The sequence below is a fragment of the Patella vulgata genome, chromosome 6, assembly GCF_932274485.2.
Source record: "Patella vulgata chromosome 6, xgPatVulg1.2, whole genome shotgun sequence".
In the NCBI taxonomy this organism is placed as follows: Eukaryota; Metazoa; Mollusca; class Gastropoda; family Patellidae; genus Patella; species Patella vulgata.
This window is the reverse complement of record NC_065884.2, coordinates 74,057,268-74,083,670: the sequence shown is the minus strand read 5'-3', so window position 1 is coordinate 74,083,670 and position 26,403 is coordinate 74,057,268. Positions and strand designations below refer to the sequence as shown.

The 26,403-nt window shown below is 36.5% G+C and overlaps 1 protein-coding gene and 3 long non-coding RNA genes across 8 annotated transcripts in view; 2 read left to right on the top strand and 2 right to left on the bottom strand.

Moving 5' to 3' along the window:
• The window catches only part of LOC130013080 (uncharacterized), a 95,763-nt gene that overhangs the window by 68,964 nt on the left and 396 nt on the right, over nucleotides 1–26,403 (bottom strand). The gene's annotated exons all lie outside the window — the stretch shown is intronic.
• On the top strand, nucleotides 1,842–2,670 carry LOC130013083 (uncharacterized). Its single transcript, XR_008788412.1, has 2 exons — nucleotides 1,842–1,944; nucleotides 2,634–2,670. It is a non-coding gene; the product is annotated as an uncharacterized LOC130013083 (long non-coding RNA).
• LOC130013079 (E3 ubiquitin-protein ligase TRIM33-like) lies at nucleotides 11,127–13,319 on the top strand. Its single transcript, XM_056101559.1, has one exon. It carries the CDS (start codon nucleotides 11,617–11,619, stop codon nucleotides 13,063–13,065), a length of 1,449 nt encoding a protein of 482 aa, XP_055957534.1. The 5' UTR covers nucleotides 11,127–11,616; the 3' UTR covers nucleotides 13,066–13,319.
• On the bottom strand, nucleotides 14,831–26,276 carry LOC130013081 (uncharacterized). 5 transcript variants are annotated; one of them, XR_008788409.1, is made up of 13 exons: nucleotides 25,908–26,276; nucleotides 24,318–24,467; nucleotides 23,576–23,763; nucleotides 22,261–22,425; nucleotides 20,815–20,972; nucleotides 19,352–19,408; nucleotides 18,495–18,715; nucleotides 17,888–17,920; nucleotides 16,297–16,453; nucleotides 16,152–16,182; nucleotides 15,777–15,892; nucleotides 15,560–15,646; nucleotides 14,831–15,237 (listed from the first exon to the last, which is right to left on the bottom strand). It is a non-coding gene; the product is annotated as an uncharacterized LOC130013081 (long non-coding RNA). The 5 variants fall into 5 exon arrangements; XR_008788407.1 differs by having other exon boundaries at nucleotides 25,924–26,276; XR_008788405.1 differs by lacking the exon at nucleotides 25,908–26,276 and having other exon boundaries at nucleotides 24,318–25,735.

Below are 26,403 nucleotides of genomic sequence, written 5' to 3'. Positions count from 1 at the left end.
GAAATATGTGAAATTTCCAAGAGGAGAGTGGATCTTATCGAATTTTTAGGCGTTAGGGCTCGACGAAGCGAGCAACGGGATGACAATTTCAGGTATGTCACCAATTTTTGGCCGTTTAAATTAAAAACTGAAGAAATGGCAAGGAATTTGAGAGTCAGAGTATCTCTTGGAACAGACAGTAATATTAATGGTTATTAAAAACTTGTCTGTGTGTTTGAAATCACCTCTGGTTAAAGATGGTAAGCCTATAACTCAATATCATCCACACTCCTCGACATTGAAAACAGGACTTCCTGGTCACTTTAACTTTAAATCAACATTGATGTTGTTATCTTACCGTGAAAAGATGTGCTTCCAATATTTAAGACAAAATGAAAATTATTTTAAAATTGGCACACAAATCACTTGCCAGAATGCTTTCGAGCAAGATTTTTAATGATCGACTTGATGCATGAGGCTAAATATATCCTACATGAGAATACTACCTGTGTAGACTGGAATATCTAGACACTCAAAGACTGCCATTCAATTCTGACTCTTCATTTATTTCGCAGAACATACTGTGACTGATTAGAAATTACAGTAAAAACCAAAACAATTGGGGGGGTGGCGGGAGGGTGGTCTAGTGGTTTAACATGTGCGCGTAAAATCACAAGGTCTGTCATTAGCTCGTTTACGACACTTGGCTGCGATAAGCGTGGCGTTCTCGGCACAGTACCAGGCGGCGATAACTTAACGTGCCGTTCTCGGCAAAGTACCAGGCCGCTATAAATGTCAAGAAATTGACCTGTTTACATTACCCTAAAATAACCGATTTCAGAGCCAGTGGAACTCTTCACAGAAAAGTTAATTTCAGTCCCTATGCAAAGCAAATTACCCAGATGTCAAAGTTCGGGGGAAAAAAAACGGTCAAGGTTAGTTTGGCGCATGCGAAGTAATCGGTAATGAAACCGTGCTCAGGCTGGATAGCGTTTACACTACGAAAATTTAACTGTGCGTGTCTGGCACGCTTAAAATTTGTAATGTAAACGAGGTTATTGAGTCAATTTGTGTGGTTTCAAATCCCCGCTTGAATGTGACAAGGAGTAGGGTCACTTGACCACCAGGGCTTGCCCACCCCACCCCTCTGTGGATGATATGTTGGTCTACTTACCATTTCTTCGTACCGTACATGTATATACCCTAGCAGTGTATATCGTATATACCCTAGCAGTGTATATCGTATATACCCTACCAGTGTATATTGTATATACCCTACCAGTGTATATCCTACACAATCCAAAAGTTTAGTCTACTAAGGCCTAATTCTTTCCCCATTTTCATTGGCCTATCCAATTAGCCATTGAATTGAACCTTATTTCATTCATTCATTCCTTTATCCTTACATCTTGTCCATTTGATATCCTTATTATTGTTCTGTTATCCTTAATGTATATTTAGTTGTTACTGGTGAAACATCCCCAGCTTGAATTGCAGGATAAAAATGTTTGGTAAGAACAACTGTTGAGTCGTTCAGATGGAACAATATGGTAGCACATTATAAAGATCATTTGACAGTTGGAAATCATAGCACCACTGTCCTGGAACAATTTAACTCATGGCACATTAAATGGCATACATGTAGGCCTGTGTCTGTTTTATTAGCCGGAGAGGGGCATGGAATGTAGGATATTGAATTAAATACCAGTTCTTCTCATTATAACAATACCTGGACATATGGCATCTGTCAGATATATATACCTGGCAGGTGTCCCTAACAGGTGTGCCTTAACAAAATATTTATAGACGTGTGACTCTAAATATTCTACTGATGAATGAATCTTTTTTTTTTCAGTCTGCATTGTTTAATTTCCAGAGTTTATTAACGGTTTTATTATTATTGATATGTACCTGTAATTACCTGAGATCTATCATACCTAGTATCATTGATAGAAATAAAACAGGGTGAGTACTGTCAATAGATCTATTGTCTTTCCTCAACAGGATCCACATGGAGTAGGATGTTGGCTCGCTAACCTTCAGGTCTCATGTTTGATCCCTGCGTGGCCGAGAAAGTTCATCAGGATTTTCCGGTGTGGTTCCCCCTTGTCAGTGATGTAGGACAGTGGGCCTTGTCATTCGGATGGGACGAGAAACCGAGATCCCATGTACACATTGGCGGGCACGTAAAAAAGAACCCTTGACAGTTGGAATTCAAAATAAGAGTAGGCACACAGTATGACGTATACCTGGCTGTTTTCATTAGCCCATTAGGAGTGGAACAGTAGGACGTTAAACCTCATTTCCTCAGTAACTTTGCAATGTTTATAGGGGAATTGGATGGCCGAATGTTTTCGATTCTCCGGTGTTGTACAAGGAGTAGGGTCGCCTGTCCAACCTCATGGGTTTTCTGCGGGTCCTCCTGGTTCCTCCCATTGCTAAAGACCCCTATGCGCAAGAGAATTATTGAAATAAAATTGAACCATATGTTAGTCCCGAAATGACCTAGTTTATGTGAGTGGACCTAATACACCATTTCTCTCTCTTGAAAATTTAATAATATTTTTTTAATTTGTTTATAAGTGTTTACTTAACTGTACTTTTTACATGAATGTTTTAAAATCATTGTAGACATCATCCTTTTCTTATTTCAGTTTTCTAGGAATATTTTGGAAATTTGCAAGAATAGGTAAGTCTCTATTAGACCGAGAACAAATTGCAAAAGAATTTCTTTCACTGGAATCTAGTAAAGGGATGTCTTAAGGACTCCCAACTCAAAATTGTCCGCTGAAACCCTATAGCGTTTTTCATAATTAGCATAAATCCAAGATGGCCGCCAATTGGACTTTCTGGCCTCCATATCTTGGAAACGGCTCGTTTTAGGGCAATACATGTATTATCATTAGATACAAAAGTGATATCAACGAATCGGAAAAAACGGTTATCATGACGCCAGCAGGCCATGGTGTGACGTCATGACGGCATTGTGACGTAATGACGTCACACTGACGTTATTTTGACGTCAAAACACTTAGTCCGGAAGAACTATGGCTGAATCTCGAAGTTGTACACAAAGATTTTTTTTTTTTATGATTGATTTTAGTAGCCTATGGTGTCCTCTTTTTAAGAATATGCCGATTGAACCTGGGTCACCCTTGTGGGGTCCGTCAGATATTACAAGAGTCTGGAATGGTTCTGCAAATCTTTAATACTGGAAACTTATAATAACAATCTACATAGACTTAGAGGACCGCGGATAGCCGACTAGTACCTTATGCTACTAAGTCGGATAGACCTAAATGACTGACGTATCAAGTAAAATCACATATTTATATGGAATTACTTCTAATCACTTGGCTAGATCAAGTGTTGACATAAATAAGCATTGATGTAATAATGTACAATATAAGAAATAAAACAATGGTAAATAAAACAATTAATAGATTAATCATACGATTGGCATGTTCACCAGGCAGACGGTATTGTCAGTTACTTTCTATCTATAACAGTATTTTATAAACAATAAGGGATTATAATAAATTAACATGTCATTAGGATTACATAACATTTCACCCTTGGCTAGTCACCTTTTAATAGCACACATACAACTAATGTTTTAAAGGAATAGAATAGTTTGAAGGCCTTCACTTTTAAAATTAATAATACATTATCTTAAATATTCAAGATTTAACTTATAACATATAACTACTATAACCTGCACGGTTATAATACACATTGAGCTTTTTAAACAGAGAAATCCAACACCGTTTGACGTCAATTTTTATTATGAATTAATACGATGACATTGTGATTCAATTTAATTATTGATGCAAAGCATTAATTTTGATAGCACAATTATGACACTTTTCTCACAATAAATGTTGTTTTACAAAAAGTTGTTTTACAAAAAAATTTTTTATGTAGCTGAGCAGGGGGGGTGGGGGGTTGCACCCCCTCCCCCCTCTGGATCCGCCCCTGTAACCGTATGTTTTTGGGGCCAAGGAATACACCAAAATCATCCATTATGTTGTGGGGTGATTAGATGATAGTAAAATGCAAAATGCCAGACAATATGGCCCTTTAACTCGATAGTGGCAGTTTGGAGAATAATTATTTCACCGAACCAAACCATATTTATGCACATAGAAGCATATGATTGAAACAACAACACTACATACATGCCTAACAGGGGGTCCAGGGCCACATGGGACGGCCCTGAAAAGAAGGGCACAATCTGTGTTTTGATCATTTAAAAAAGCAAATTCTACCTGCAAAATACGAAAATACCCCCACAAAACTAGGTAATATTCAGTTTAATCCTTTAGTCGTGTGTCTGGTTGCAACATTCGACTTCACAGGTGCTAAATACTATACATTCTAAGGCATCCCTAGTGCAGCTACAAGCAAGCGTACTATTTGGGGCGTCACTTGTGCATCCGCATTTGATGAGCCACAGGAGCAATTTGACGGATTGTAATGTTCTCAATTTAGTCTCCTTAACCCGGCAATACAGTTCTGAATCAAGTTCGGGTGGATTGCGATCTTCCATAATAGCATGGTAGTGACATCATTTTACTTTCCATGCGAATGCATCATTCATTGGAGCAAGACTACATGGTTTAAATGTGGATGATGACGATATATTTCCAGTTTCGGATGCCTATACCCTCCAGCGTGTTTCAGGCGTCGATTTGCAAGAGCTCTGTCCTTAACAAGCTGACAAGAATCACTTCACAATGGAATCCCCAATCAAAGAAGAAACAACCGTTGACATTGGAATCACCAATCAAAGAAGAAACAACTGTTGACATGTCAATTATCATTGGAATCTTGTCAGCCCATACTCTTACTCGATATGACACGGTTGCATGCTGCTACAGCTTTGGAAGTGGGGAGAGGTTGATTGTATTCTCTTTCTCACTCGGAGTAGTAGAATCGGTGCTTACCCGGGCCACTGTACATGTATTTATGTCAGCTTGTTAAGGACAGAGTTCTAGCAAATCGATGCCTGAAACACGCTGGTGGGTATGGACATCTAAAAGTCATCATCCCCACTCAAACATGGTAGTCTTGCTCAATAAATGATGCATTTACAAGGAACGTAAAAATAGCTCATCAACAAGCCATTGCTGGGTGAAGGATACTAAATTGATAACACTACAACCGGCCAACTTGCTCTGGGGTCTGTCATGTGTCTCATCAGATGCGGATACAAGAATGACACCTCATGCAGTACGCTTGCTTGTAGATGCACTACGGATGGCTTAGAATTTTGTGCTTGTACTGCCTTAGGTTGCAGCCAGAAATACGACCAAAGGATTAAACTGAATATTGCCTAGTTTGTTTTTTTTGGGGGGGGGGGGGGAGGTATTTTCGTGTTTTGTGGGTAGAATTTGTTTGTTTAAATGTTCACAGAACAGCTTGTGCCCTCCTTTTCAAGGCCGGCCCATGTGGCCCTGGAGAGCCCCTAATAGGCATGTATTCACTCATATGCTCCTTTATCCAGAAATATGTAGTTTGTCTATATAGATATAGTTTGGTTTGGTGAAATAAAGGCCCATATTGTCTGGCATTTTAGATTTTACTATCATCTAATCACCCCACAACATAATGAATGATTTCAGTGTATTCCTTGACCCGAGTAACAAACGTTTAGACCCCAAAATTATCGTCCCAGAATAAATACTATGGGAGTTATGGGGGATTATTTGAAATGGCGGCCGTCTTGGACACCATCTTGAATTTCGCAAAACGCTCAAGATTCTGAAAGAGGACACCATAGGCTACTAAAATCAATCCTAAAAAAACTTTATAGACATTTTCCAGATTCACTCGAAATATTGAGGTTTGACGACCAGACAAACTGCTTTGATACCGAATAAGCGGGTTTGATGTGAGTTCTGGTGTCTTAGAGAACTAAGAATAAGCGGGCTGAGAACTAGTGTGTTTTTGTAACACTGACTGACTGGACTGGAATCCAATCTGGTGAGTGAAATTCTATCTGCACTGTACATGCACATGAGCATTAGGGGTAACCGAAATATCCAACCGGTGAAGCTGAGCAGCCTGATTGATTACATTCTGGTGGCGAGCCTGACAACATCCCCACCATTATTTAGGTTATTGTCGCAAATTATGCACGTATCCACGTATTCAAAAAATTAGCAAAAAAAAAAGTTTCAAATATCTGGGAAAAAAACCAGACTGGATTGCAAGCCAATCACCAGAGCTTGACACAATGGTTCTCAACCCTTTTTTGCCAACGGCACACCTTGGAACACATGAAAAAATAACGGCACACCTGGCTAAATATATGTGAAAAATATTTGAATTTTGCAAATTAAAACATGGCAAGTCACAGACAGCATACAAGTCATAGACACAGACTAGTCATAGACAAATAGAATGACTCAAATAAAAAAAAACCCCACAGCTATGAACTTACCAGTGAATACTCATTTGGGATCATGTGGTTTTTCCCATTTTCTTAGTGTGTCGTTCAAATTTTCGCGGTTCACTTTCGAAGATCTCGCGGCATACCTGTGTGTCGCGGCACACTGGTTGGGAATCACTGGCTTAACAACATCCCCACTATTATTAGGTTATTGCCCCCAATTGTGCACGTATCCATGGCGAAATACAACTCTTTTCACAAAATTAGCAAAAAAAAGTTTCAAATATCTGGGGAAAACCCAGACTGGATTCCAAGCCAATCACAAGAGCGTGACAACATCCCCACCATTATTTAGGTTATTCCCGCAAATTATGCACGTATCCATGGCGAAATAAGACTCTTTTCACAAAATTAGCAAAAGAAAGTTTCAAATATCTGGGGAAACCCCAGACTGGATTCCAAGCCAATCACCAGATTGGATTCCTGTCCAATCAGTCAGTGTCACAAAAACAAACTAGGTCACAGCCCGCTTATTCTGAGTTCTCTAAGACATCAGAACTCACGTCAAACCAGCTTATTCAGTATCAAAGCAGTGTTTTGACGTCAAAATAACGGCAGTGTGACGTCATGACGTCAGGACGTCACACCATGACCTGCTGGCGTTGTGATAATTTTATTTTCCGATTCGTTGATATCACTTTTGTATCTAATGATATTACATTTATTGCTCTAAAACGAGCCGTTTCCAAGATATTGAGGTCAGAAAGTCAAATTGGCGGCCATCTTGGATTTATGCTAATTATGAAAAACGCTACAGGGTTTCAGCGGACAATTTTGAGTTGGGAGTCCTTTAGACATCCCTTTACTAGATTCCAGTAAAAGAAATTCTTTTGCAATTTGTTCTCGGTAGTTTTTTATTTCTCTCCGTCTATATATTGAAATCTATATGTCAATTGTCGTCACCCTCAACACGTCCATCGTCTACATGTCTATTGTTGTCACCTTCAACCCATCCATCTTCTATGTCTATTGTTGTCACCCTCAATCCATCCATCCATCGTCTCTCTCTCTCCCTCTCTCTCTATTGCTGTCCCCCCTCAACCCATCCATCGTGTTTAAACTTTAAAGCTATGAAGACAAAAATTTATTTACATCTGTTACTGCCAAAAGCGGGAAGGGGGGGGAGTGCTGGTTAAACGTGATAAGGTCTGCTATTGTGTCAAGTGGTGTGATTCCTATCCGACCCCCCAATTGTTTTTCTGTGGGGGTGGGGCTGAATATACTTGGACTCCCCCCCCCCCCCACCCCAAATTTACATAGTAGGCCCTATTTATTTACAACAATTATTAGGATTAGTTAAGATTCTATCTGCATAAAACCCATACATATCCCAATATATTGGTGTGATGTTTTTGTTTAACCTCGTAAAATATGCCAAAACAGTGTTTACAGGCCCACACTTGTATATGTATGTGACAAGGAGTAAGGAAGTCTGTTCATCCTTTTGGGTTGTTACCGGTTTCCTCCCACAGCTCAAAGCCTCTATGTGCAAGCAAATTATTGAAATAAAATTGAACCATATATTAGTCCCGAAATGACCTAGTTTGTGTCAAGTGGACTTAAAAACCTCTCTTTACTGTAGAGTCTGATCACTTTAAGAAATCTTATGGATGCTCTATTAATTAAGTGACTCTTGATTTGCACTTTGTATAATAATCATTAATACTAGGAAGAACTTGTGGACGACACAAGAAAACAACATCTAGTTGTTTGGATGGTGTGAAAACCCTTAAGACCAATTGTGCATGTTAAAGAACCCTTGAAAGTTAGAATTTGATGAAGAGTAGACACAAACGCAGCTCTCAGGGCAAATTTCCTTCCATGGCGTACTGAATGGCTATATATACATTAGCCTAGACGGATGTTAAACCCCATTTTCATTTCCGGTATTAAATTATTTTACATAATAAAGATATTTTACTGTGTTTATATTACATAATCAAGATATTTTACTGTGTTTTTCAGGTGAAAGAAAAAGTCCATATGTAGCTGTTTGTTGTATTTCCATGGCACTGAGTATTTTATTCTGGTCCTGATCCTGTATTTAATATATTAAATCAATGGACTAGTCCTATGTATAAAAGTAAACTAAACCTGATGATTTTATGACTGAGATGTGTTCAACATGGTGGAAGATGTCTGTTTATTTATGGACAGGGTACTCTATTTGTAAAAACATTTTTAGGACTTGATGTATTGATGTAAACAAATGAAGAATGAAATTCATAGAATGAATTACGTAACTCAATTCATCAAATCTTATTTATGGTGTATCGTTACATCTGGGACTGCCCCTTTAAAATTCATGGCCCCTCCATTTTCTACCGATTCAGTAACAGTTGCCAAAGAATTCTAACATTTTCTAATCTTATTCAAATTACATTTTTATTTTTGTTCCAATTTGGACTACTTCCGTATCCATTTCCTGTTCTGCTTGAAGCCCAGCTTTTAAATGTCATTGTTATTGGTTAATTACATTTTTGCTCAAGACATAACAGCTCCTGATTGGCTAGACAAGACATAACAGCTCCTGATTGGCTAGACAAGACATATTCTAATAACTACCTTGATCTGGTAGTTTTTGCAATAATAATTCAAAATTAGATAATGAAAAAAGAATATAGTAGATTTCAGTCAACTTGATTTATTCTAAGTTATGAGTGTTTGAAGTTTTGACAAGATAATCATGCTACCATAATAATTGTTAATATGTCAGCTATTCATTACATTATTGTATGTATAGGACCTGCTATATATATATATATATATTTGTACAAACCTAGAAATAAACAACCTATGAACCAATAGGCTACGGAGTACCTGTATATAGAAATATATATACCAGTAGGCTACTGGGTACCTGTATTATATATCTACTGAGTACCTGTATATATCTACTGTGTACCTGTATATATCTACTGTGTACCTGTAGATATCTACTGTTTACCTGCCATTTTGAACTAATATAATGTATAGATATATATAATGAAACAGCTGGGTCAGACAAAATGGTCCAAAGTCTGAATTTATTCCTGGCATTGTCTGTGACTGGTTCCTTATTTTCAGACTTGGTGTATGAATTTTCATTGTACATAATATAATATACACATAAATTGTCTCATATACATATTAATAAATTGAAATACCTATTGATTGTCAACAATTTCCAATAATTACTGACAGAGTTATGGCCCTTGATCATTTTGAAAAATCTTGTGGGCGCTGTAGAGGCTAAAGTTAATACTCGATTGACTTTAAATTTATACACGGCGTTTAAGGCCATGAGATGAAGATGTCTATTGATTTTCAACAAGTTTAAATAATTACTGGGTGGGGGGGTCACGTTGGCTAAGTGGGTAAGATGCTGGGGGTGGGGGGTCATGTTGGCTAAGTGGGTAAGATGCTAGCCTTGAGGTTGGATGTTCGAGCGTGCACGTAAAAGATCCCTTGACAGTTGGAATGTAATATAAGAGTAGGCTGTAGTGCTGTCCGGGCAAAATTTACTTTAGCACACTGTATGGCACATACCTGTCTTCATTAGCCCAGTTTGAAGCAGAACAGTAGGATGTTAAAACCCATTTCGTTTCATTTCAATAATTACTGCCAGAGTTATGGCCCTTGATCAGTTTGAAAAACCTTGTGGACACGCTAGTCCTTAGGACTTTAAATTTATACTTGGGAAGATTATACGGCTCAGTATTTCCCTCTCGCTAAAACTCCTTGTGCTACCTATTTAATATTTTAACTTGATAGATACAGCAACAGTAATGTTAACAAGCACTCATTACCCGTGGTGGGGCGACAGACTGTACAAATGTTCTGTCAACTCTCACAAAACAGGCGGAATTAACATGCAGGCCTCAAGATTCTGTCCCATTTCTTATCCTCACAAATGCCAGGAAATTTAGGCCCAATGCCTACAATTGGGGGAAAATGTGATTATGTTGACATAAATGAGGATCATGTTATATATTAATAAAACATAAATTTCTTGGACTGTCCATCTCTAAATAAGTGTATATGATGCCCCTGGACAACTGTTTTGATTTGTGGCGATGTGGGTGGGGGGTAGCAGGTGTGCGTGTGTGGAGGCGGCGAGCGGGGGGGGGGGGTAAAATTGGCAGGAAATGAGTTCACGTGGATTTAAATGATGATTTTCTTAGAGCTTGGTAAAAACATGTAATTTGGGGGACCCACTACGGTCTAGATCCGCTACAGCTACAGTTAACTACGTCTAATTACTTTTAATACATTTAACTACGGTCAACTACAGTACGGTCAACTACAGTACGGTCATCCCCCACTATGGTCAACTACAGTACCATCAACCCCCACTATGGTCAACTATATTTACGGTCATCTACAGTATATGGTCAACCACTGTACGGTCATCCCCCAATACTGTCACCTACAGTACGGTCATCCCACACTATGGTCAACTACACAGTACGGTCATCCCCCACTACGGTCACTTTTAACGTATACTGACTTGATTCATCAGTTCATTTAACACGTGACTAAATATATCCAACACGTGACCTGTTCATAATATTCTAAATATAGATCTAGCGTGAAAGGAAAGTAAAAGTAGAATTTCTGAGAAACTGTAGGATGTTTATTGACCTTGACATCAATCCAATACGATAATAAAAGTTGAATTTCTGAGAAATTGTAGCAAGTTTACTTATGTTGACCGTGACACCATGCCGTATAAATTTACATTGATGTTGATTGAAACAAAACGTGAAATATCACTGACCGTGGAAGTAGAAATATCTCAAATACCCCTTGTATACAGTCTAATACCACATGTATATCTCACTTGTATACAGTTTGTTTACGTATAAACTGTTACGTAGTTTAATATCACGTGATTGATGACCTCGGGTTCAAGGCAGGATAAAGTGTTCGAGGTGACTCGTGACGTCCATGTTGACTAGAGAGAAGAAGTTGTTGTATTGTTGTGTCAGTGATCTAGTAGACTAGTTACCTGTAAGACTGTAAACTATACAGTTCTAATAGTTTTGATTTTTATACCGTGTTTTATATTGGACTAACTGATTCATTCTGTATTTTATACAACCCGTGGAACAGTAAGACTGTAAACTACACTGTCGTATGTTATATCTGACTACTGATTGATTCTGTAGTTTTATCCTGTTTCAACTCGTATTGTATTCAACATGGCTAAACAGACAGATAAAGACGTGTGCATGATTTGTTTACATGATTTTGAAACACCGGTTTTGATAGATTGTCAACATACTTTTTGTTTCATCTGTTTAGAAGATTATGTGAACAAAACCTCTACTAAAGACCAGTTCCAATGTCCATTATGTCGGTGTCTTATAGACGGGGGTATACAGCGTTTTAAACCTAAACTAAACATTGATGACAATTCTACTATTCCACAATGTGATGTATGTACTAAAGATACATGTCAATATTTTTGTCGAGACTGTGATCAATATTTATGTAAATCATGTAAAACCATGCATGATAAGTTAAAATCTTGTAAAGACCATGTTGTTTGTCGATATGATGAAAAACAAGTCTGTCAACAATCAAACGAACCAATGAAGGAAAAGACAACAGCCACTTCCGTCACACATCCGAAAGATTTCTGTCCAAACCATGAAGGAAAGAAAGTAAAAATTTACTGTAAAGATTGTTCACTAGCCGTGTGCTTGAATTGTCTCGTGACCGATCATAACGGACATAATTTGTTAGATTTACAGAAGGATGAAGTCAGACAAAATATCAGACAAGACCTAAAAACTCTGAATGACGATTTAGAAAAACAAATTACCAATTTTCAGAAACATTATGATAATTTGAATAGTAAATTGATTGAAGTAAACAACTGTACAAAATCAGAGTGTGACAAAGTAGATGCACAGGTGGATAAAATCTGCTCAGAATTCCGTAAACTTGGAGAAAATATTAAAAAGGAAATGCAGAAAACTAGTGAACAAGAAGAATCCAAATTTGGGAAATTAATGGAGGACATTAAAAGACTAACCGAAGATTTAAAAGCTAGTGTTAAATATTCAGTGAATGTTTTAGAAGATTCGTCTGTTGTTCAAGTTCTACAAAGATTACCTAAAGTTAGACAGGAGAAAGATGAAAGTTGTTGTAGAAAATTGGATATACCTGATGTAAGATATTCAACATTTCAAGTAGCAGAGATAGATAAAACTTTGTTAACTAATCAACTTGGTAAAATTGTAAGTTGTCATCAGAATATGATTGAAGATGCTTTTAATGTGGATACTGTGCAAGGTTGTGGGTGTTATGGTAAACAACATGTAGTTTCAGGTTTTACATGGAATATCTCTGTGTACTCATCATCATTAGATGTTGTATTATACCTGGATGACGTAGAAGATAAAAGTATTACGTCATGTAATGTTGACGTCACATATAAAGTTATAAATAAAACAGATGATAGACAATCTGTAGTTAAACAATGTAATAAGACTGTTAAACCTGGTGGACGTGTTTTATACTATGATACTGATCTTATTGACTGGGATAGACTCAGTAATCCTGTCAGTGGATTTATTGATGATCATAGAAACTTTACAATTCAAGTTACAATTAATAAAATAACTAACATTGTACGAGATTAATAATTAGGTTACTGTTATTCTGATTAAAACTATTAACTTATGACCAATGTTCCTTTACAATTAAAGTAATAAATAATAATTGAACTTCTATCTGAATTATGTTTAGATAATCTACTCATTATCATGCAAGGGAGATAACCTGTTTTCTCGCGGACTCCGCAATATTCAATGCTATTAGTTGACCCAAATGTTTTCAATATATATTGATGACTCATGTAACCAAAGCTAGAAAATAAATTCAATTTTAAAATCGATTCGGCCTCTATCGCTCACCCTTTAATGCAAGGGAAAAGTTCGGGAAAAAACTCTACCCACGTGCAACACTGAGAAAATGGGGTCAAGTGACTGTACTCATGAGTATCGATATAAATTCCGGTTTGTCCACAGTTAATACTTATTCTGATAAATACTACATGAACGTAACGTATTAAACACCAAAAACACTTCAATGTATGCCAGGCGTGTGGGGGTTTTGACCTGTATAACACCCATGACGTCATAGTTTGGGGCCTAAAAATGGCGGTTGAAAGTGTAAATGACGTTTCGTGAATAAATATTCCTGGTAGTGTTTCGTTTGATGGAACCACAAATTATGATTGGTCAATACTGGGACCAACGACCAGTACAATTTGTGTCCCAAATTATGATTGGTCAATACTGGGACCAACAACCAGTACAATTTGTGTCCCAAATTATGATTGGTCAATACTGGGACCAACAACCAGTACAATTTCTGTCCGACATTATGATTGGTTAATACTGGGACCAACAACCAGTACAATTTGTGTCCCAAATTATGATTGGTTAATACTGGGACCAACAACCAGTACAATTTCTGTCCCAAATTATGATTGGTCAATACTGGGACCAACAACCAGTACAGTAAAAAAAAATCAATCGGGATTCTCCAGGGAATAGAAACCACACCAATTGACTCAATGACAGATCTTCACGTGCACGTGTTAAACCACAGGACCACCCAACCCTGACCCTACAATTTATTATAATGGAGTCAATATTTCTTCATTATTCAAGTTACACACGGCTGAAAAGTTTGTTTATTTGGTTGTAATTTGGTCTATTTGAAGACAAACAAAATGAAATGAAATTGGGTTTAACGTCCTACAGTTCTGCTCCGAACTGGGCTAATGAAGACGGGCATACACCATACAGTGTGCTATGAGGGAAATTTTGCCCGGGCAGCGGCGCTACGGCATACTCTTATATCGAATTCCAACTGTCAAGGGATCTTTTATGTGCACGCCAATGTGTACACGGGATATCATTTTTTCGTCCAATCCAAACTACTTGACAACTATCCTTGTCAGGCCCTCTGGCTTGCATCAGTGACATGGGGGAACCACGCCGGAAAATATGGAAGAACTTTCTCGGCCAATGCTGGGATCGAACACCCTACCTCCAGGCTAGCGAGCCAGTGTCTTACCCACTTAGCCACCGTGATTCCCAATTGAAGACAAACACATAAAATGGTAATGCTGATGTCAACCGCCGTGATCCCACTGGTTTATAGCTCACACAATCAACTTGGCAAAACATGAACAGAAACTGATCATCATCGAACTTAGTCAAGGTATGGATTTAATAGAACTATTAATCAAGTCTCCACACCATTATCAAACTTAGTCAAGGTATGGATATAATTGAACTAATTATACTCCAGCAGGTATAAAATTAATTATCTCTACTTAGCCTAAGCAGAAACAACTAATCACAAACATTCACCTAATAAACAACAACAAGTTGGGACATTCAACATGGCGTCTTAGATACAAACAAACAAACATGTTAATACAATATATTCTATTATATTAGCAGTAGTATATTCATGTGATATATACAATATTAGGTTATGTTTAATACACAACATTATGCCTGTATTATATACAAATTATACAATTAATACACAACATTATGTCTGAATCGTAAACAATGGCTACCTCCTATTATTACAGTTGTTCTCTCAAATTTCAGTATCAAGCACATTAGAAACTGATTGAAATGTCTGATAAATAAACCAGATACAAACAGTTATGTACTATTCTGTCTGATAAATAAGTCTACAAAACACTGAACAAATCTTCAGGATCTATATTAGATACATTAGAATTATTAGAACTACTTTTACTCATCCGACCTCGACTACCATCATAGCTAAAAATATAAAATAAAATATATAAATTATATGAATGATATGAATGATTGACATTAAATAATATAAAATGGGGTTTAACGTCCTACTGTTCTGCTCCGACAGGGCTAATGTAGATTGTAGCACAAATTAGAAATTTGCTCGATTCTGATTGTTCGAAAAGTGTAGTTGGGTGGTCTAGTACAACCAGGGAATCGAAACCACGCCAGTTGACTCAATGACAGACCTTATGTTACAACATGCAAATGCGAACCATTATAAATTACCCCTCATTGGATGTATTTCTAGTTATTTTAGATAAATTATGTTTATAACAGTAATTACCTCTCATTGGACGTATTTCTAGTTATTTTAGGTAAAATAGGTTTACTTGGTGTCGCTGTTCTTACACTTCCTCTCTTTCTAGCTGACCTTAAAAATACAACATAATAACCATAATATTCACATATAGTTACCATAACAACCATCTGACTCAACACTGAAACCCTAGTGTATGAGTAATCTATCTGTTTAGTTAAACCCTACTGTGTATAAATTCTACCTTTTAACTATCGTAGAAGATGATGATGTAATCTCGTCATCCCCTAAATCTAACGATGAATCTAGATCACCAGTTTTACGGCCTACATTCTTTCTCTGACGTTTAGGTGGTGGCGTCTAAAATAAATAAATAATATCACTTTATATAGTACTTTGAATAGGTTTTCATCATTCAATAAATATTGATTATTGATATCATGTAATATTCAAAAATAAACAGAATACTGAAAGGGAAGTAACTCTATTAGTAAGTGCAGGAGGACCGCACTACACGCAAAACAAAAATCTACAAGATAAACCTGCAGACAAGACAGAAAATAGACATTGCACCAAATAAGCAAACATCAAATCCAGTGAATGATTTTATATAACCTACCTCTTCCTCATCTGTATTTTCTTCTTTATCGCTAGAAAATAAAAACAATGGTGATCAAACACAGACTCTACAAAATCTAAATTTTATCAAATATGTAGCCAGGTACATGTAATGGCCAGGTGTTCAATAATTAAGGTTTATTTACCTTTCTTCTTTATTTGTTTCAACCTGTTGTTCTCTGTTTTGTCTTCCATTTCGGTCAGGTGTTCAATAATTAAGGTTTATTTACCTTTCTTCTTTATTTGTTTCAACCCGTTCTTCTCTGTTTTGTCTACCATTTCGAGTAGAATTCGACTGTGACACTGTAAAATGTAAAATATAATCTTATCATCTTCATTTCTATTTTTATATTTTTTAAACCAATGTGTTTATACATGTCTCATACATGTTTTGTTTGCTATGTCTGTGTTCTGCTGTGCAGTTTTCCTGAACAGCCTATTAAAAGCAGACGAAACAAATCAGAATACTTTCAAAAGAATATTTTTTTTTCTGGTAATGTTAATACCAGACTGGCTAATGCAGTTGGCAGGTCATACGACCACTGGTTAATACCAGTTATCATGCTATTGTTCACAATTGATACCGGACTGGCTGTCCTACAGTTATATCATGCTATTGTTCACAATTGATACCAGACTGGCTGTCCTACAGTTATATCATGCTATTGTTCACAATTGATACCAGACTGGCTGTCCTACAGTTATATCATGCTATTGTTCACAATTGATACCAGACTGGCTGTCCTACAGTTATATCATGCTATTGTTCACAATTGATATTATTTTTCCTTTTGTACCAAAGAACCAGACAAATCTACCCTTGGGCACCTCAACCCTTTTTACCTTGTTAAAGATTTTAGTACTATAGACCAAACACAAAAATTATTTTTCTAAGATACTGCTACATCATTTAAAGAGAGCCTACCACCTGTTTTAATTTTAAATAAAGAACAATACAAATGGTCTCATTAATTATCGCATCAAATTGTTTTCTCCGGGTAAACTTGAATGGAAATGCATAAACATTGTAGGCTCAATTACCAAGTAAGCATCCCTGATAAATGTTATTGACAATAATACTGGATAATCATACATTTAACAACATGTATCAGATATTTAGGAAGGAATATATTGTTTTTGTATGACCTGATGATCAAGGGTGAAATAAACAGTATAAAGGGTGAGTTTTAGGTCACTAGGTCTGTTATTAAGTCAAGAGACATGAATCCCATATGTTAGTCTCAATATGATCAAGTCAGGGTGTACTTTAGATCACTAGGCCTGTTATTAAGTCAAGAGGCATGAATAATCTCAGGGTTTTTCTGCAGGTCCTTTGGTTTCCTCCTGTTGTTAAACAAACAGGTGAATTATTAACATGAGAGCACCATATGTTAGTCTCAACATGATCTAGTCAGTGTTAAGTTGATGTTAGTCTCAACATGACTTAGTCAGTGTTAAGTTGATGTTAGTCTCAACATGACCTAGTCAGTGTTAAGTTGATGTTAGTCTCAACATGACCTTATACATGAGCAAGTTTCCAAAAGAATAAGAAATACAGATTTTAATTCCTTCATTTATACCCTCAGAAATAAAATGGGGTTTAACATCCTACTTTAACAGGAGACCTCCAGGTAAACGAGCCAACGTTTCACCCACTGAGCCACCGTGGCTCCCCATGTATATGCTGGGTGTGAAATAAAGATTTAGTCATCATAAATAAAACGGAATAAGTGTTACCTGATGTTCCATCATCTTTCTCATTATCATCACCTGTAATAACACATCAAATATAGCACGAGTTAGTGAGCGCTTGATGTATATGTTGATAAACTTGATCGTGCAACAGTTTCTGACTTAAAAACCACGGAAAAAAACTAGGGCAGTGGATAATCCAATAATTTATTGGGCTTCGATATTTGTAATAAACAGTCAGCGATTAAAGACAGCATCGTCTTGTATATGCAATGAATTCTCCTCCGGCTTCGCACCTGTTGCTAGGTACCGAGACAGCTAAGTCACTTGACACAACAATGACCTCTTTTGATCAATTTTTTATAGCAGGGGTATTCCCTGACAATTACAATGTTTTGAGAAGGATTTGAAGCAAAATTATAATAAATTAATTGATTTGAATATGTTTTTAAAAGTAATATAAAAATATTTTTTAACTGAAAATAATTATATGTAATATAAAAATCATTCATATTTGAGTCAAACTCATAAATCTAATAACAACTTGAGTCATATTAAAATATTCCCTGTAAACAAATTATTATACCATATGTTAATTGTGAAATGATCTTGTTAGTTTCAAGTGGATGTTAAACCCTAAAGTCTCTCTTACCTGAACCATGTAGATGATAATAATTAACCGGGAGATCCTGACTTTGATCTTGGTGTTTGTCGAGAAGGTTTCTTGAGATTTTCCAGGATGCTTTCCTCATGTCACTGGTTCAGTAAGGAAAAGGATGAAAACTGGTGGTCCATTGAGTACGAGATGGTGTCCACATTAAAGAAGATCCAACAACTCGAACTTGATCAAGAGTAGGCAGAAACTACACTGTCCTGTAAAAATTACCATCACTAGAAGGCTTGATTTTGCTTTAACTCTGTAATCTTATCAAGTCTTTCACGTAATACCCTGCATATTTCATCATTAATTGTAGGTCGCCATGTCTGATTTGAGTGTTTATGTGTCCCGACCTCCGATTGCACAACGCTACTGTTCATGTGTGTGCAGTAAAGGGAGATAATGGCTAGATGTTGTAAAACTTGCAGTCATTGCTTCAGGAACATGGTGCTGTCCAGTCAAAATTTCTGTCCATTAAACCAATTTTCCTCCTTCAATAACCCGTGGTACAGGAACGTTAGACAGTAAACCATTTTTAGTTTTATTCTAACCCTAACCCTCAATAACCCGTGGTACAGGAACGTTGGACGGTAAACCTTATTTAGTTTTATTCTAACCCTAACCCTCAATAACACGTGGTACAGGAACGTTAGACGGTAAACCATTTTTAGTTTTATTCTAACCCTAACCCTCAATAACACGTGGTACAGGAATGTTAGACAGTAAACCTTATTTAGTTTTATTTAATAAAATATTTAAAACTAAAATTAAGAATCAGATTTTCTTATTGTGTCTTTTATTACACAAATACAAATGATAAATCATTCATACTTGGATGACATGTTATTTACCTTTGAAAATAAATCTTTTTCCATTTCTTCTTTTGCAGCAATATATTTTTCTAGCCTCTATAAAAGAAAAGTTGAAATTGGAAACAAACCTACAGAGCTGTTATTTTTTGACCTTGGGAAGAATTGTCATATGGTTAAAAAATATTTCAATAATTCACTTGCACGTAAGTGTCTTTAATAGAGGGAGGAAACCAGAGGTCTCAGGGAAAACCAACGAGGTTGACAGGCAACTCTACACCTTAACGTGAAAATATTTAAAAATTACTGATTCACGAAACATGTCTAAAAACATGTAGAATGGACTAAACAGGCCCAAACGACTGCCATTCAATTTGGACTATTCAAGTATTTCACCAAACATAAATGATTAGAAATTTCAAAATAATTTTTTTCAATTTTCACTCATCCTAGGTATCCTCAGTGGTATCATTCCGTTCTACTCCACCATACCCAGGGTTCATTCACGGGGGAGACACAGTCAGTATCATCAATGGTATCATTCCGTTCTACTCCACCATACCCTGGGTTCATTCACGGGGGAGACAGTCAGTATCATCAGTGGTATCATTCCGTTCTACTCCAGCATACTCTGGGTTCATTCACGGGGGAGACACGGTCAAATTATCTGCCCTTGATACTTGTGCTATTTTTATCGACCAATCGAGTGGGTGAAGGGAATGTAAATCTTTTAGAGAGCTATCTTCTGGGTAGAAAACAGTGTATTTTAGTTAATTGCAAATCGTCGTCTGAATCTGTTTTGTCATCTGGGGTTCCCCAAGGTTCTGTTCTTGGTCCGATTTTATTTACCCTCTATACGTCACCATTAGGAGATATTGTCAGAAAATATGGTCTCAGCCTTCATTTGTATTTGATGATACTCAATTATATATTTCATTTACACCTAATTGTCCATCTTCTTTCAATTTATCAAAATTGCAACTTGAGAACTGTATTAGTGAAATTAGAAAATGGATGTCAAAGAACTTTCTAAAATTGAATGATGATAAAACCGAATATTTGTTATTAGGCTCAAGGCATCAATTAAGTAAATCTGCACAAGATAACCCCCCTGTTGTAATTGGTAATTGTGATATATTTTCATCTTATTCTGCTCGTAATATTGGCCCTATCTTTGATAGTTTTATGCTTATGGGAGCTCAAGTAAATAATATTTGTAAATTGTGCTATTTTAATATTAGAAATATAGGTAAAATACGTAAATGTGTAACTGTAGAGGCCACTAAGTCAGTTGTTAATTCTCTGGTCACTTCTCGATTAGATAACTTTAATTCACTTTTAGTTGGTTTACCTTTAAAGCTTATAGATAAATTACAAAAAGTACAGAATACTGCGGCTAGACTTGTTACTTTAACTAAGAAATGTGACCACATAACTCCTGTTTTATATAATTTACACTGGTTACCTGTTAAATATCGAATTGATTTTAAGATTTTATTACTTACTTTTAAATGTTTAAATAATTTAGCTCCTGTTTACCTCTCAGATCTTTTAGAACTTTATACACCTGGCTGAACATTACGTACATCAGATAAACTACTTTTAAAGCCCAAAACTGTTCAACTAGTCTCCTATGGTCAGCGCTCTTTTAGTTATCAAGCACCTGTTTTATGGAATAATCTACCATTTAGTTTAAGATGTTTTACATCTCTGTATTCTTTTAAAAAACAACTTAAAACACATTTATTTAATCAGGCTTTTAACTGACTCTGTATACAATCGTTAACATGCCCATAATCTTGTTGTTTATGTGTGATTTACATTGTCACTTTGTAAAGTGCCCCTGAACATGTTATATGAAAGGGTGCACTATAAATATGCTGTAATAATAATAATAATAATAAACAATGACGCTATGACTCGTATGTAAACTGTTTTTTGATTGGTTCAGAGTATAATGAAGTAGAATGAAACCCAGGGTATTGTGTGGAGTAGAATGGAGGGTATTGTGTGGAGTAGATATCACTGGGGATACAGAAGATGATTTTCACTATACGTACACACATATTACATTAATATCTGCTTTTTGGAACCGGGGGATCACGTGGCTAAATGGGTAAGACGCTGGCTCGCTAGTCTGGAGGTCGGGTGTTCAATCCCTGCATTGGCCGAGAAAGTTTATCCAGATTTTCCAGCGGGGTTCCCCCTTGTCAATGATGCAGGACGGAGGGCCTGACAAGGACAGCTGTCTAGTCCTTCAGATGAGACGAAAAACCGAGGTCCCGTGTATATATTGGAATGCACGTAAAAGATCCTCTGGCAGTTGGAATTCGATATAAGAGTAGGTGATAGTGCCGCTGCCCGGGCAAAATTTCCCTCATAGCACACTGTATGGCGTATGCCCGTCTTCATTAGCCCAGTATAGGAGCAGAACAGTAGGACATTAAACCCCATTTCATTTCATTTCATTTCTGCTTTTAGAACCATTTTCAACTATTTTAAGCTTCCAAAGAATAGTCGAGCCATACACACTTTAAACAAATAGATTATTATTATCTTATGAGGTGGGAAAATATTACAGCCATCACTTTGAGACAATATTACCCAAAGGCTTCACAATTAACGGCTTGGAACAGTTGCTCATGCTTGGTGAGGGTTCGCACTGCTCTTGTATATATATATATATATATATATTTATTTATGTTGATACATGCCTGATAACGACTTGTGAAATCTTGTTGAAACGTCACAGTGAAATAAACCATAGTAATTGTTATTTGAGACAGTACTACATTGTAATCATCTAAAACGACAACGCTCGATCTTGGTCGCTAACGATTAAATAAACAGATTATTATCTTATAAAGGTGCGTAAATATTACAGTAATATCAAATATATTTTAAATACTACAGTAATATCAAATATATTTTAAATACTACAGTGTCATCACCTTTAACGCCATCATCCGTTCTTGTGACAGTCTGTTATTATCTGTTTCTAGCTGTTTAAGTTGATGTTGATCTCGTTCACTGTTGACTACGCTATGATTTAATATCGTACATATACCAGTCCCTGGGTCATCTTTTAACATTAGAGTTATACATCCTAACTGAAACTATAGAACATATACCAGTCACTATAAACCTATACCAGTCACTATAGAACATATACCAGTCACTTTAAACATATACCAGTCACTATAAAACATATACCAGTCACTATAAACATATACCAGTCACTATAAAACATATACCAGTCACTATAGAACATATACCAGTCAGTATAAACATATACCAGTCACTATAAACATATATCAGTCACTATAAACATATACCAGTCGCTATAAACCTATACCAGTCACTATAACCCTGCTCTACCGTACTGAAACTATATTGTATATACATTATTAATATAATAAACTCCAGGAAGTCAAGAATTGTGGGAAATACCACTCCTCCTAATGCCTGCAACAAGATCTTAATATCTGTAAACTATTTAAATACAATTCGATCCCTGCATTGGCCGAGAAAGTTCATCCAGATTTTCCGGCGTGTTCCCCCCTTGTCAATGATTACAGGACGGAGGGCCTGACAAGGACAGCCGTCTAGTCGTTCGTATGGGACGAAAAACCGAGGTCCTGTATACACATTGGTGTGCACGTAAAATATCTCTTGACAGTTGGAATTCGATATAAGAGTAGGTCGTAGTGCCGATGTCCGGGCCAAATTTCCCTCATAGTACACTGTATGGCGTATGCCTGTCTTCATTAGCCCAGTTCGGAGCAGAACAGTAAGACGTTAAACCCCATTTCATTTCATTCCCTTGAGAGCGTCCACAAGATTTTTCAAAGTGATCAAGAGCATAACTCTGACAGTAATTATCGGAAATCGTTGAAAATAAATAGGATTCTTCATCTCATGACCATAAACACTGTGTAGGAATTACTTTAGCCTCTAGAAGGTCCACAAGTAAATATGGACGCTGGACGGACAGAGGTGACGACAATATTTGACCATATTTCAATCGGATATTAACATTAACCTTGAGAGCGTCCACAAGATTTTTCAGAGATCAAGGGGCATAACTCTGGCAATAATTATTTAAAATCTTTGAAAATCAATATAATTCTTCGTCTCATGACCATAAACACTGTGCATGAATTACTTTAGCCTCTCGAAGGTCTACAAGTAATTATGGACGCTGGACAGACGGAGGTGACGACAATATTTCAATGTGGGCGTATAAAAAGTGAACAAACAATTTACCTTAATATCATCTGAGGTGACATGTTTCTTCCACACCAATTCAGCTGTATCATCATTTTTAATTTTAACACTGTATTCAAAATTCACTTCATTATCATCTTTGATGAAGGCTTTTTCAGTTTGATTAAAATACGAGGTAAAATCCATTTTTAACCTTTTACGCTGTTTGTCCATATTATCAGCTGAAACTATAATAAAATGGAATTTATAGATACATTGTCACGAAAGTATTTATCCTGTGGTTATTTCCAATAAAAGCAGGGCAAATTTGGTTTATATGAAAGGTATAGACCCACAATCTTACTAGAAAAATACTGGATTACCCCAAAAATACCCATGGGGCAAGAACTGGGCAAAAATGTCAGGGTTTCACTAACTGGCAACCCGATTGTTGTCTGCCAGCTTATTGTGTGCTAGCTTGACTCCGGGAGCGGTTGTAATTTTTGATCAAATAGTTAGGTGGTGTTGGGAACATTGAGGGGTGTAATAAGGCCAAGAAGAGGGAGGGTCAGCTGGTATGTAGGATGGTTGTAATAAGACCTAGAAGAGGGATGGCCAGTCGGTAAATCGCTCAGGGGCGGAGGGTGCCCATAAATATATATTTAATTCTTTTTAACGTCGGCATGACCGGTACTCCTGCTGCTGAATAGGAAGTGGGGGTTAGTTGAACATAACTATTTTGTATACAAGTCCCTATATCCCCCATGTATACAAGTCCCTATATCCCCCATGTATAACTTACAAGTTCCTGTCCATGTTGATTGTCCATCCGTTAGTAACAAGTTAAAACCATCTTCTTTATCCACTGGTATCGTCGTTAACAGAAAAAACTGCTGACTTCCATCGGTTGTAATCTTTGAAAGAACCTTTTTACTCATGCTTTTATTTTACACTAAAACAGATTTTGTGGATATTTATCACAAAGCTAATATTAATGGAGTAGCTATCATGGATATTTATTAAAAAATTAAAATGAATAGGGTTGATATCAACGCGTGAGTTTGGGGGATTGATTGATGTCATGTCAGTAATCAGGCCTACTATGTCATTATTAGGTAGGCCTACATCGACCTGGCTAATATAGACCAAAGTTCTTTTCCGGGAACAAAATAGTATAACTGAAACCTTCATCTGTTGGCTTGAGACCAGAACAGGATACACTGGGCAAAACAGATAATGTGCATGGGCTAGTATACGTAAGGCCAGGGTTAGGGTTAGGTTTGGTGCTAGCGCTAGCCCTGTTTACATCTCGTGACCTTTGACCAAACTTGAAGTTGGCCTTATCAAATAGATCTAATGCATGTGCATGTTAACATGGTAAGAGTTATCTCCTCCTTTCTACCAAATTTCACCCAAACGAAATTACGTAGCTAATTAATTTTCACACTTTTTGATATTTAACAAAATTAACCTAATACTCATATAAAATTTAACTTAAAGAACAATTTTGATATCCACATGGAATGAAATTGATTAATATTTTTGGTTCACAAAAGGGTTTATTGTGGAGGTTTTATATTTGACAACAACCAACGTCATTCTACACTCACTGACTCAGGCCATTTAGTTAAATGGTTGTTTCCAGTCGATCTGACTCCAAATCTGACTGGAGAATATCAAAAGCTGGGTTGTGGGTAGGATCGTACCCTGGGAATATAAATGCCGATTTATTTGTGTCTGTACTTTGTGGCTGTACTTTGATACTGACATTGATAAAGAGCGAAGCTCCACAGCCCAGTGCTTGAGCAAATCTCTTTTCCAGTAACACTGGAGCGTAACTAAAACTGTCACCCACAGACTGTCGGTTAAAAAAAAATTCAGACCGGAACCGGACTGGGCAAACCTGGTAACGAGCATGTAAATTTACCAAATCTCACCCAAACGAGATTACGCATCTTATAGAAATATTTCTATGACACGTCTAATCAATGACGTCACATATTTTTGACATCAATGAAAATAATTCTCACAGTTACACTGTTTTGTTCTTTTTTTTTAAAACAAAATTAATTAATCATACAATTTAGATCTAAATTAAAATCAATTCGGAAGATAGGTTGCCACGCAACGAAACTAAGCACACAGCCGCTATATCGTCAGGGCAGTCAACAAGAGTTGTCGCATATTTTTACTCTTTTCGGTAATGAAACATCTATAATGTACATTAAAATCTGATTAAAAGTAACAACTCATTAAGTAATTATCAGAAAACCATTAGAATTTGTTTGGTTTTTATAAAGTTCTGCCCCATGCTAATGTTTTGTATCCAAAACTTTTAACATCATGGATTTAGTTGTTCAAGTCATAAAGATTCATTAAAAAATCAATATACTTGTTCATCTCAAGACCTTTTAAACTCTGTGTATCAATCTGAAGTCAATCGGATGATAACTTCAGCCTCTGGAGTGTCACAAGATTTTTCAAAGTGATCACGAGCCATAACTTTGGCAGTAATTGTAATAAATCGTTGAAAATCAATATGATTCTTCATCCCATATCCTCGAACACTGTGCATAAATTTAAAGTCAATCGGATATTAACTTTAGCCTCTAGAGCGTCCACAAGATTTTTCAAAGTGATCAAGGGCCATAACTTTGGCAGTAATTATCAGAAATCGCTGAAAATCAATAGGCTGCTTCATCTCATGACCTTAAACACTGTGTATAAATTTAAAGTCAATCAGATATTAACTTTAAGCTCTAGAGCGTCTACAAGATTTTTCAATGTGATCAAGGGCCATAACTCTGGCCATAATTATTAGAAATTGCTGAAAATCAATAAGCTTAGATTTGTCTCATGCTCATGCCCTTAAACATGACTGTGTATAA

What these genes read in the sequence shown, in the direction of transcription:
- LOC130013079 (XM_056101559.1), top strand. Translation starts at nt 11,617, where the DNA reads ATGGCTAAACAGACAGATAAAGACGTGTGCATGATTTGTTTACATGAT.